Below are 14,034 nucleotides of genomic sequence, written 5' to 3'. Positions count from 1 at the left end.
GATTCTCTCATATTGCTGGTAAAGACAAAACCTACCACTTCCAGGCAATGCTACCCCAGACAACTTTCAACTTACTTTCCTTAGGTTAAATCTGAACTTCACCAATTCATGCAGGTACATTTTCATTAAAAGTCCTCAAGTGTAGCTGATTTTGACTTGTTATTGAGCAGTCTACTGCACAGAAAAGCTCAGACTAAGAAAGAGACCACACAAGGAGACAGTCAGCTGTGCAGTGTTCATGTGCTAACATTGAACTTCCTGACAGGAGAAGCAGAGTGACAGAGAGATGAGCTCTTCAGTGTCCTGCTTCACTATTACTGTCCAATAACAGGCTGGGGGCCGGAAAACAAGACCTTGGTGCATTAGGTAACTGCAGTAGAGAAATACTAGGGCACTGTCCGCCTATGCTGTGTGACAGGGCCGTGTGTGGGCAGGTTGAAACAGTTAGTTAGGTGCTGTCCAAGCTGAGAGGGTAAGAGTTAATGTCATGCCCGGTCTCTTGATCTTGGTTCTGCTCTGGGTCCGGTGCACTTTGTCCCGTAAGATATAGATTGAGTCAGTGGTCTGGCTCAAAAAAAAAATGTTCCTTCCTTCCTGCCCCCAAGCAGAGCATTGGGGGATAGTATAGCACTGATGTGGGTTGTGAGACCCATAAGGGATTGACACGGAGGATGAGACCCAGAGAAGCAGGAGAATGTCGTTCACCAATGCCCGCATATAGAAGCATATAACTTGGGGTTTGCCCTGCAGACACCAGAACTGGAGAATGCCTCTGAAGGACTTGTATCTGCATGAGAGTGCCTCTGAAGGACTGTAATTGCTGGACTACACTTCTTCAGGTATGTCGGGGCAGCACCCAGTCTGTAGTTATAATCAGGGAATTAGGAACGTTTATTGCCTTGCCTGTTGAACTGTGAAATGTCTACTTTATGCCCTTATTAAGTAAAATGTTGAACGTTATCACTGCCTGGTCCGAATTTAATAGAGAGTTGTATTGCAAATAACCAGCACACACAGACACAGGGTTCGCCTAGTGGGTCCTAACACATTGGGGTATGAAGGTATGCATGAGGAATAGAGTAATGAGAAGACATATGTGGTTCTCGAGAGTAACGGAAGTGTAATAGGCAGCCTGTTGATAGCGTGTACCTATTACAGCCTCTAGCAGTGAGGGAGATGTTGTTGGCACTCCTTCTGACAGCGGTCTGTTTCCCATAGCGATGGAAACGGATTGCACCGCAGATGTAACCATCCTGTACAGAGGTACAGAACTTCAAGAGTTAAATTGAGTGAATGTGTGTAGCCCGCGCAGAGTGCACGGCAGGGCCCACTCCACTACTTGGGAGTAGTTGTGGAAATCCCTGGACAGGTGGATGTGGACATTGGCTCAGCAGGTTGCTTCTAAATGCAGACTAGAAAGAAGGAGTACATTGACACAGGAACCCAGAGTTAACTGGAGAGCAGTTGTGGTGTCAGTGTGCATGGTGTATGTTCATCTCTAAGAGTGGAGGCCCATCTTAAGGTCGAGTATTCCCCTGCGGCACCCTCAGCCTTGTCATGGGCATTGGTGAAAACGGTACAAAGCAAGGGTATCACACTTGTGTGAATAAAGCAACCCTGTCACTCAGTGCCTAACGTAGCCTAGAAGAACCCACACGGGGTAGGCCTTCCATGTGACCCAGTTCTTGGCGCCAAAATAGTTAATGGGGAAGCATGGAGGACATGACAAACAACCTATCTGCCCCTGTAGGCCCCATCTGCCTGTATGCTTGTCCTACATGTGCATATCTCAAAAATGGAGAATGAAAAATAAAAATTCCTTGTGTGTATTTCTTCTGTGTCTTTAACCATTTTCCTGGAGTTCAGCTTTAGCTATCTACCAACAGATCTAACCCTCCCACCACATCTCAATATTGTCAGGGCCTTGTTTTCAAATGCCATTTCTCATATTTTCAGGTTTGTTTTCTTACTTACAAACCAGTTTAACGTGTTGAGCTCTACACACAAATATATTTATGTTTAAACATACTTTTTAGATGCCTCCTGTCACAGATTTTATTCAATAGTCAGTGTTCAGTGTACAATCCTAAGCAATGCTTCCAGCTAGTCTTATCATTCTTAAAGCAGAACTTCAGCCTTGCTTACTCTGATTTCAGTATATACTGCAAGCTTTTCACAGTGTGCACTAGAAACTGCAATAAGTGAGGTAGATTATGCCATTTCCTGGCTGGAGGACATCCAACATCATCTGGCACTTTCCATCCAAGCCTGAATGTCTGTGACCCCCACTTTCCTTTATTAGATTTCAGTTTTTGCACTCATTCAGCCTAAATATCACATTCCTAGGAGTGCCCGCTCCTCCAGATGGACATCCATTTGCATATGTACCCCTGGAACTAGCGCACTGCTTCTGACAGAACTGTGGCCTCTAGAGGAGTACTGAGACAGGGTGCTGTAATGTTTTCAGAAAGCTATGTAGAGCACACTGCCAGCCCCGCCCACCAGACATGACCTGTCTGCATTTACTGGTGGTCATGGAGGATTTGGGTTCTGTTTGTCCCAATAACCTACACTGGTTGTTTCAGCTTCATTTTATAGGAACCTTATGCTAAGTTCACACTGACATTAAAAGCAGGCATTTGAGAGGCGTTAGACCCCTTTCACACTGGGGCCGCCCTTGCGTTACCGCTAAAGCGCCGCTCGTCTTAGCAGCACTTTACCGCTGTTTAAGTGCCACTTTCTGGCCGCTAGCGGGACACTTTAAACCCCTGCTAGTGGCCCGAAGAAGGAGTTAAAACTGCCCGTGTTGCGGCGCTAGATGCCATAACCCCGATATAGTTTTTTTCCTTAGGTGGCCAGATTTCAAATAAAAGTGATCCGAGTGGCGAATTTGCCGCAGGATCACTTTTAGAAACAACAGGAGAGGTGCCCCCCCCGCTGCTTCCCTGTGGCTCCCAGGCTAACGTTACCATTTGGAACCATCTGGTGCCGGCAGTTTCTTTACATAGAGATAAGCAATGGCAAGATGGCCACCGCTCGTCTCTATGCCCTTGGAGGACCAGAGCGACGTCTATGTCACTTCTGGTTCTCAAGCCATGTAAACATGTCTTGTTTTTTTTTTTTCTTAAAGAAAAAGGTTACTTTTTTTATCTTTTGCTTTTAAGGTTAGAGGAGAAATTTGGGGACCTGTCATGCTATGTTATCGCAAGGGATATTTACAAAGGGACAGTGTAAAAATGTTAAAAAGGTAATTAAATGTAAACAGTGTTTACACCACACAAGTGAGATATCACCTCAAACTTCTGAGTGAGAGAAATAATTCTAGTACTAGACCTCCTCTGTAACTCTAAACTGGTAACCTGTAGAAATTGTTAAAGCGCCACCTATGGAGATTTTTAAGTACTGTAGTTTGGCGTCATTCCACGAGCATGTGCAATTTTAAAGCATCACATGTTAGGTACCTATTTACTCATCGTAAGATTATCTTTCATATTATACAAACAAATTGGGGCATATACTATGTGTTTTTTATTTATTAAAGTGTATTTTTTCCCAAAAAATTGCCTTTGAAAAAATGCTGCCCAAAAACCATGTGACATAAAAAATTGCAACGACCGCCATTTTATTCTCTAGGGTCTCTGCTAAAAAAAAAATATAATGTTTGGGGGTTCTAAGTATTTTTCTAGGAAAAAATACTGCTTTTTATTAGTAAACAACAAAGGTCAGAAAATGAATGCACACGCTTCAATGGTCATTATGTCATGTGTTCACGCGCATTGTATTAACCACTTGCGGACCGCCCACTGTACATATACTGCGGCCGGGGGCGGCCACTCTGTGCCAGATCATGTACCCAGCACGTGATCTGACACTTCTGGGTCTGGGGAGTGCTCAGCAACCCCACTCTCACTGTGATCACACACACAGGAGCCCAGCGGTGGGTACGGTGGACTCAATGTCCGCCGGCATCCGCCGATTACACAGGACAGAGTCAGAACAACAACCTGCCTATGTAAACAATGCAGATTGCCATTCTGTCAAGAGGGAAGGTAAAAGCAGAAACACGACTCAATCCTTCCCCTAGTCAAAAAACCTTCTACACAGTGAGTAAGCACAACCTAGGTACACAGTTAAACCTTTGATCACCCCTGATGTTCCCAGCCAGTGTCATTATTACAGGGATGATGCATATTTTTTAGCACTGATCACAGTATTGGTGTCACTAGTCCCTAAAAATTGTCAAAAGTGTCAGTTAGGTGTCCGATTTGTCCGCCGCAATATCGCAGTCCGGCTACAAGTTGCTGATTGCTGCCATTACAAGTAGAAAAAAAAAAAAATATCCCATAGTTTGTAGGTGGTATAACTTTTGCGCAAACCAATATTCGCTTATTGGGATATTTTTTACCTAATATATGTAGCAGAATACATATTTGCCTAAATTGATGAAGAAATTAGAATTTTTACATTTTTTTATTGGGTATGTTTTATAGCAAAAAGTAAAAGTTTTTTTTTTCAAAGTTGTCAGTCTTTTCTATGTTTATAGCGCAAAAAAATAAAAACCGCAGATGTGATCAAATACCACCAAAAGAAGGTTCTATTTGTGGGGGAAAAAAATGATTAAAAAATGGATTTGAGTACACTGTCGACCACGACCACGCCCACGCCCACGCAATTGTCAGTTAATGTAAAGCAGTGCTGTATTGCAAAAAATGGCCTGGTCATGAAGGGGGGTAAATCTTACGGAGGTCAAGTGGATAAAGAAGCCTATTTAAATAAATGGGCTGCCCAGGTACTGTAATGGACAAAAAAACAGACAAGTACCATATTTAACAATGCAGCAAGCCACAACACACCCCCATAGTGTGTAACCATGCACTGCTGTTCTCTGCAATGCAGGTGCATTGAGGTGCCATTTAGAAAGAATGGCACCACAGTGCACCAACCCACATAATATGCATTACAGCAATGCATATGTGTGAAGTGAACTCAGCCTAAGACCCCTTTCACACTGCCAGCGTTTTTCAGGCGCTACAGAGCTAAAAATGGCGCCTGTATAGCACCTGAAAAAAGCGGCTCCATTAACTCCAGTGTGAAAGCCAGAGGGCTTTCACACTGGAGCGGTGCGCTGGCAGGGCGTCACAAAAAGTCCTGCCAGCAGCTTCTTTGCAGCGGTGAAGGAGCGATGAACTCACCGCTCCTCCACCGCGGCTACCCATTGAAATCAATGGGGCAGCGCTGTGATACTGCCACAGGCGATACTGCGGGTGGGTTTAACCCCTTTTCGGTCGCTAGCGGGGGGGTTAAAACGCCCCCCCCGCTAGCGGCTGGATAGTGCCGCTAAAACGACGGTAAGCGGCGCTAAAAAGCGCTGCTTTACCGCCGACGCCCCCTGCGGCTCGGTGTGAAAGCCGTCTAAAAGTCCACCCTCAGATTCATGCTGCTGGCTTTAAAGTAGAGAGAATAATCCACTGTTATTATAAAAATGTAAGAACATAAAAAAATATATAAAAACATGTAAGAGAGCTTTATGCAAATGGAAATTGTGCCCAGAATTCTGTAGTTACCAGAACATGCATATTACCAATATTTCATCATCTTTTCTTTTAAATTAAAGTGTAACTATACTCAAAGTGGAACTTCAGTCATTTTTTCAACTTTCCATCTAGTAAATCTTCTGCCCTTGTTGTTTTAACTTTGGATAGTAAAACATTTTTTTGCCAGTAAATACCATATACAGCCCACTTCTGTTTCTTGTCTGGCAAAAAGCCTAGGCTTATGACCATGCACAGCTCTCTCTCTCTCTCAATCTCATGAGAGTTTGCCAGGATGGGAGGGGGAGTGAGTCATAAGAGGGCCAATGAGAGCTGCAGAGCTTGGGGCGTGCCTCTGTGTGTCTGTGTAAATCCAGGAAGTGAACAGGCAGCAGCTTCAGCTGCCCACAGTTAAAATAGATGCAGCCAGACTCAGTGGAGGGGGATTTCTGCAGCATATTTGGCAAGTACAGAATCACAGTATATATAAAATAATATGCAAAGTGGTTGGAGGGAAGCTTCAGAATGGCAAAGATGTTTTTATTACAAATTATGTGAGCAGACTGCAGTTCCTCTTTGAGAACAAATTGTTATATATATAGTGTGGGGTGGCTGACTTGGTTTGCTTTTTTGCTTTTTTTCTGAAGATGGACCAATGTAACTATATATAACATGCCAATACTTGGAATTATTCTTTAAATAAATTTGGGTGCGTTTCGGAAACAGTAACACTACATTACCTAAAAATGTAAATAGTAGAGGCAGTAAAAATCTTTACAGATCATCAGTTTACATCTAAATCTAAATGATATCCCTAAAATGTTTCTTCTACCTCTGGCATGTGCGGGGAATCTAATATGTGTTGTCTGAGAGGTGTTTACTATGAACATGTGTAATGGCACATGTGTGTGTACTTGTGGTCCTTTTCATTTTTGTAAACATTTTTTTTCATTGAGATTTATTATTTTCACAAGAAAGCTGATAGAACAATGGCAGCATCGGGTTTTCTTCATGAAAGGACAAAGGGGTTGATTTACCAAAGGCAAATAGACTGTGCACTTTGCAAAGTGCAGTTGCTCCATAGCTTAGTAAATGAGGTAAAGGTTCACTGTGCAAAGAATACCCAATCACCTGCAAGGAATATTAAAAAATCAGCATTCTTGCTTGCCCATGATTGGATGATGGAAGTCAGCAAAGCTTCTGCTCATTTGCTAAGCTCAGGAGCAACTGCACTTGCATAGTGCAAATGCACTTTGTAGAGTGGAGTCTCTTTGCCTTTATTAACCACTTCCGGACTGCCCGCCGTCATTATACGGCTGTACTTTGAAATGGAATATCATTGTTTTGGCAGCAACTAGCTGCCATAACCCCGGTATCCACTACTTCAGTGGGCGGTCCGCTTTCAGATAAAAGTGGTCTCTGTGATGGATTCGCCGCAAGATCACCTTTATACTCTCTGGTGCCCTCCACCGCTTACCATAGCCATCGGTAGCGGCGGAGGCGATCGTGTCCTCTTCCGTGTTAGGTATTGAGCTGAGTGAGAGGTTGATGGCGCCCACACGGTTCCATACAATTGCAGAGCGGAAGCCATGTAAAAACGTCACTTCCGCCCATAGCTCTTAAAGGGACATTTATTTTTATTTTTTTCCAAACGACTTTTTTTTTTTTTTTTTGCATTTTAGTGTAAATATGAGATCTGAGGTCTTTTTGACCCCAGATCTCATATTTAAGAGGTCCTGTCATGCTTTTTTTCTATTACAAGGGATGTACATTCCTTGTAATAGGAATAAAAGTGACACTTTTTTTTTTAAAAGAACAGTGTAAAAACAAAAAATAAATAAGAAAAAAAAAAAGATTTTAACGCGGCCCATCCCGCCGAGCTTGTGTGCAGAAGCGAACGCATATGTGAGTAGCGCCCGCATATGAAAACGGTGTTCAAACCACACAAGTGAGGTATCGCCGTGATCGTTAGAGCGAGAGCAATAATCTTAGCCCTAGACCTCCTCTGTAACCTCTGATAAAAGTTTATTGCCATTCCACGAGTGGGATGCAATTTTGAAGCGTGACTTGGGTATCAATTTGCTCAGAGTAACATCATCTTTCATAATATAAAAAAAAAATTGGGCTAACTTTACTGTTGTCTTATATTTTAATTCAAAAAAGTGTATTTTTATTTTTTAAAAAGTGCGCTTGTAAGACCGCTGCGCAAATACGATGTGACAGAAAGTATTGCAACGGCCGCCATTTTATTATATATATATATATATATATATATATATATATATACTGTTTGGGGGTACTTCCTTTCTAGCAAAAAAAAATGATTTTAACTTGTACACAAAAAGTCTGAAAAATAGCATTTATTCATCTAATGGGCATATTGTGTTATAATTGCAGGGGGCCAACCATTATTTATTTGTTTCCTAAAAAATTATTCCTACAAATGAATGAGGATCCTGACCCTCAAAGATGTAAGATTTGTAGCCCTTCCATACTACCTGACAAATCAGAAAATATGAAGAATACATAAGCAGAGGAAAGACAAGCAACAGCAACAACACTACAGCATCTGAATATTATTATTAGTAACTATAATAATAATAATGTGTTGCAATACAGTAGCCCTTTTATTGATGTTGCGCAAACCTTGCTTCTTGAAACAACTGACTGGCTGTGAGTTGTAACATGTTAAATAAAGTAGCTCATAGAGTTGTATTTAGTTGTATTTAGTATGATCAGTAAACTGCATGCAAAGTGTTACTATGGATGGGGTGGGGAAAACTGTCAAAAGTGACACAAGCAGATTGCAGAGGAAGGATAGTGCGGACAGGACCAAACTAGGTGCTATGGATTAAGGCAAATACACTTTATTTAAGGATATGCTGTGTTGTTTTAAAATATATATTTTTAAATGTGATCGAACGAAAAAGAAAATATGTAACAAAAGCACCATACAATCCCTTTTAATACTACCATTTGTTTTACGTTCTGTTCAGTCTCTGGGTATCTGTATTGACCCAACGAAGAAAGCTTTTCCTAGAAACTGAGCTTTTAGAGCATAGGAAAATAAAAGTACAATATACAGTATCTCACAAAAGTGAGTACACCCCTCAGATTTTTGTAAATATTTTATTATATCTTTTCATGTGACAACACTGAAGAAATGACACTTTGCTACAATGTAAAGTAGTGAGTGTATAGCTTGTATAACAGTGTAAATTTGCTGTCCCCTCAAAATAACTCAACACACAGCCATTAATGTCCAAACCGCTAGCAACAAAAGTGAGTACACCCCAAAGTGTCAATATTGGGCCCAAAGTGTCAATATTTTGTGTGGCTACCATTATTTTCCACTGCCTTAACCCTCTTCGGCATGAGCTTCACAGGTTCCCCCTGGAGTCCTCTTCCACTCCTCCATGATGACATCACAGAGCTGGTGGATGTTAGAGACCTTGTGCTCCTCCACCTTCCGTTTGAGGATGCCCCACAGATGCTCAATAGGGTTTAGGTCTGGAGACATGCTTGGCCAGTCCATCACCTTTACCCTCAGCTTCTTTAGCTAGGCAGTGGTCATCTTGGAGGTGTGTTTGGGGTCATTATCATGATGGAATACTGCCCTGCGGCCAGTCTCCAAAGGGAGAGGATCATGCTCTGCTTCAGTATGTCACAGTATATTTTGGCATTCATGGTTCCCTCAATGAACTGTAGCTCCCCAGTGCCGGCAGCACTCACGCAGCCCCAGACCATGACACTCCCATCACCATGCTTGATTGTAGGCAAGACACCCTTGTCTTTGTACTCCTCGCCTAATCCATGTCCTTAGTCTGCTTGTCTTCAGAAAACTGTTTGCGGGCTTTCTTGTGCATCATCTTTAGAAGAGGCTTCCTTCTGGGATGAAGGCCATGCAGACCAATTTGATGCAGTGTGCGGCGTATGGTCTGAGCACTGACAGGCAGACCCCCACCCCTTCAACCTCTGCAGCAATGCTGGCAGCACTCACACGTCTATTTCCCAAAGACAACCTCTGGATATGACGCTGAGCATGTGTACTCAACTCCTTTGGTCGACCATGGTGAGGCCTGTTCTGAGTGGAACCTGTCCTGTTAAACTGCTGTATGGTCTTGGTCACCGTGCTGCAGCTCAGTTTCAGGGTGTTGGCAATCTTCTTATAGCCTAGGCCATCTTTATGTACAGCAACAATTCTTTTTTTTTTTCAGATCCTCAGAGAGCTCTTTGCCAAGAGGTGCCATGTTAAACTTTCAGTGGCCAGTATTAGAGAGTGAAAGAGATAACACCAAATTTAACACACCTGCTACCCATTCACACCTGAGACCTTGTAACACTAAAGAGTCATATGACACCGGGGAGGGAAAATGGCTAATTGGGCCCATTTTTACTTAGGGGTGTACTAACTTTTGTTGCCAGCAGTTTAGACATTATTGGCTGTGTGTTGAGTTGTTTTGAGGGGACAGCAAATTTACACTGTTATACAAGCTGTACACTCACTACTTTACATTGTAGGAAAGTGTAATTTCTTCAGTGTTGTCACATGAAAAGATATAATAAAATATTTACAAAAATGTGAGGGGTGTACTCACTTTTGTGAGCTACTGCATATACAGTATTCAGCTTTTTGATGTAACAGCATCAAAATCATTGAGATTAGAAGTATTTTCCATTAGTAAACTCTAAAAATGTTTTGCTTTGGAGTTTAGAGCATGACGTTTCAGTAATGCGCACAGTGCAGTATATAGGGCACCAAGCCAGTTCTTAGTAACACAGCCCCAAAACCAGTCTGTCACCACGTGCCTGTCTGAGTGATTGTTACCCACGTCTAAGTGTTTCCTGAGAAGAAACCATGTCTTTTTCTTTCTTGTTCTACTCGTTTCTCCCAATTTATCTGTTCTCATTTATAGAATTTTTTGTATCAGAATATGTGCAGTGTGATTGCCCATGTCACACTGATGAAATTAAGTTACAAATTATGCAAGCAAAAAGCAAGCTGTACGTGGGATAGAATCTCATACAATATTTTGTACAGGTTGACAGACAAATAAAAATAAATCACAGTTTACATGGCATTCAAGATCTATGATGGAGCACCAGGTGATCCTACCAGGTATCAGGTGCTACCATCTAGGATTTGTGAAAATATGGTCCTACATACAAAGTCTTACCTGTAAAAACCACATGGACAGAAGCTAAGCACACCAGAATTCCTTGAAGTATATGTCTATGGAGTGTTCTCATTCTCTGTTTAGCCTATAGGACAGTCCGGTCATAACACTGCAATGTGTTACACGGCATTGTACAGCCATACTCTCAGTAACAGCTCTGCTCAGCGATACTGTATGCTTGCATATTTAAAGTAGACTTGGAAATCCTGTTCTTCACCACAACCTGAGCTGTCTTCCTGAGAGGCGTAGCCAACATGACATCAGTTAAATGAAACAATAAGGAATGTTGCTCGGCTCATGGTGACCGTGTGATATATGTTAAGGCAGTTCAGTGCGACAGAACGGAATGCTAAAAAGGCAAGATAAAAAAACTTAGTGACCTTATCAAGCTGGATTTTTGCTTGCATTGTTATTAAAATATGACCTGATCTGTATCCAAGTGGCAATAACAAACACAGGCTTTTATATGTAGTGGCACCCCAAGAGGAGCCACTGAATTGTTGTGTGACTTCTCTACGCGCCAGAAGATGACACACCTCACTTACCCAACACTTACCAACACACCTTGAGGTATTTATAAGAAATTATATTTCCAAACATAGCCTAAAATAAGAGGAGAGGATTAGCAAGTTACAAACAATTAATAAGACAATAACATTACTTTGCGTGAAACACCTGCTGTATTCTGACTATCAGCAATTAACAGAACTGAACTGCATTTATCTAGCAACAGTATATAAAGACAGTCCTAACTTTCTATAACAGTCCCAGTTTTGTCACAGTGAGAGATGAAAACAATGTTGACTGGCAAAGTTGGGGCCCTTGAAAAAAGCACAACGGTTTCCAGCAAACAACACATTAATTTGTATGATGTTTGTCTCTTACTAGACCCAGGACACCCTCTTTTGGGTCTCTGGACACATGTTCTGATTCAGTAAAAGTCAAGTTCAAGGCGGACAGGAATAAAAAGTCAGTCACTCTTTTCCTTCCTTTTAAAAATGGTAGGAGTGCTTTCTAGTACAGTCTTTGTAATCCAAAGGGCAGTAGTAGCCAGGGTCCTCTGATCGTCAGGGGTCTGTTGATGGTCAAAGTCACTGGCCGCATCCAGCAAGAGAAACACTGATCGGGATCCAGGTCCCTTCACATGTAACATTACACAGATTATGATGGCAATAGCAGTCACTGATCAGCGTCCTTCTCCTGGACAGCGTAGCATCAGATAGCTCTAGAAAACTCGATCCAGACCCAGCAAAGATGGCTGCCCCCAGCACTGGAAACACTCTACAGACAAGCATTACAAAGTGGTCTCTCTAAAGATGGCTGCTACACTGCTGCATTAATGAATATTCAATTTAACAGTCTTTGTAATTCAAAGGGACACTGGATCATCCCCAAATAAAAGGGAGTTAAAGTGTATGTAACCCCTCACCTTGTAAAACAACCCATTCAGATTAAAATAGAAATGAAAGGCAAATTATTTGTGTATAGATATAAAAAAAAAAAACATTATAAATACCTTTTTTCCCCTTTTTTTTAATAAGTGATCACATTCCCTCTGTTCTCAGCTGCATAAGAACTGGGGGAGGAGAAGCAGCAGCACACTGATCTTCCCAGTGAATGGCTGTGCAGGGGGGGGCGTTTCAGGACAAGTCTGATCATTGTAAGAGAGTACACTGAGTTCCCAACATAGCTAGAGAACTGACCACAGTGCTCTCCTGCTTAGTGTGGTCAGTTTTTAATAGGAAAGCAGTTTTTAATATGAATGGCAGGAACACCCGGGATTTTTTCACGAAGGAAGCAATACAAAGAGAACAGGATACTTTCTCATACAAGTACATGGTACAGCAAGCATGTATCAGGAATATGAAATGTTGGGGTAACAAATGCTTTAAGGCAGTGCAAAGTAAAAGAGTCACTTAGTTTTCCTCTATCCTAGCAACATACTGTATATTCAAGTTTCTTAATTTCTGCAAATGAAACAAAGTCCTGAGTAAGCCCAAACCAACTTATCACACAGGGCTTAATTTTGTTCCATTGAGTCACATGCTCACTTATACCCAGAAGTGCTGGCTATTTCACTTTGCTCTTGGTGAATGAATGGAGTGGTGGGATAACATAGGAAAGGTAAGTATAAACTCTTGGGGAAAGGGGGAGTTAAGTGACCCTGTATGGACAAAGAACTGAGTCACTTTAACTGTCCTCCCCAAACTTAACACTAATGCCCTGTACACACGATCGGACATTCCGACAACAAAATGCATGGATTTTTTTCTGACGGATGTTGGCTCAAACTTGTTTTGCATACACACGGTCGCACAAAGTTGTCGGAATTTCTAATCGCCAAGAACGCGGTTGCGTACACCACGTACGACAAGACTATAAAAGGGCAGTTCAGGACCAAGCGCGGCACCCTTTGGGCTCCTTTTGCTAATCTCGTTTTAGTAAAAGTTTGGTGAGAGGCGATTTGCGCTTTTTCAGACTCGTGGTTTTCAGATCGTTTTCTGCTGTTCAGTTTGTGCTTGTGGGTTTGTATCTGGTCTTCAATGCGTGCAGCGAGTACAATTGACTTGTCAATGTGATCGTGTTCGTTCGTTACTGATTTTCAGGTCGCTCTTCACAGGCCTTGCTGTTCTTCAGTGCGTTCTGTTACTTCGTTCTGAGCAGCCAACCGTTTTCTAGCCATGTTGCGTATACGTACTCCTCGTAGAGTTCGTGCTGTGTGGGGGCTTGGTGTTGGGGTCCTTACCTTGACACAAGTCCAGTCCATAAACAGGGTGGGGAGGAGTTCATGGAGCAAGAATTGGTTGCTCCAGCATGACCAGTTCTGTCACATGCCTTTGCTCCGTGAAATCCGTGAGAATAATCCTGACGATTTCAGGAACTTTCTCAGGATGACGGACCCCGTATTTCATTTGTTGGCTTTGCTGACCTCCTATATCAGCAGGCAGGATACCTGCATGAGGCAAGCCATCACTCCGGAGCAGAGGCTCGTCGCTACCCTGCGGTACTTGGCGACGGGGAGAAGCCTGCAGGACCTTAAGTTCTCGACAGGCATCTCCCCCCAGGCTCTGGGGATTATTATCCCAGAGAACGGTTCTGCCATCATCCAGGTCCTGCAGAAGGACTATATTAAGGTAAGATTTTTATCCTTTAACATCACATTTTATTGTATTTAATGTTTACTAATGTAATGCATTTCTTTCCTCATTCCCTAATTACCATGATTGTAATATGCTGTGAATGTCCCCTTTGTCCTCATGCATGCTGGATTTTTATCTAATTTCATACATATTTGCCTTCACTAACCTCCCCAGAATGCTCTCCTG

At 42.3% G+C, this 14,034-nt stretch overlaps 1 protein-coding gene across 1 annotated transcript in view; it reads right to left on the bottom strand.

The window, feature by feature from the left end:
• IL20RB (interleukin 20 receptor subunit beta) overlaps window positions 1–11,049 on the bottom strand; it is a 62,957-nt gene extending 51,908 nt beyond the window's left edge. Inside the window, exon 1 of the mRNA XM_073625496.1 lies at window positions 10,709–11,049. Coding sequence (XP_073481597.1) covers window positions 10,709–10,781 — 73 coding nt within the window. The 5' untranslated portion in view covers window positions 10,782–11,049. The remainder of the gene's footprint in view (window positions 1–10,708) is intronic.
• Window positions 11,050–14,034: the final 2,985 nt, after the last annotated feature.

The sequence above is a fragment of the Aquarana catesbeiana genome, linkage group LG04 (assembly GCF_042186555.1).
Source record: "Aquarana catesbeiana isolate 2022-GZ linkage group LG04, ASM4218655v1, whole genome shotgun sequence".
Lineage (NCBI taxonomy): Eukaryota > Metazoa > Chordata > Amphibia > Anura > Ranidae > Aquarana > Aquarana catesbeiana.
Note: the sequence above shows the minus strand (reverse complement) of the source record. Positions and strands in the feature narration are given on the sequence as shown.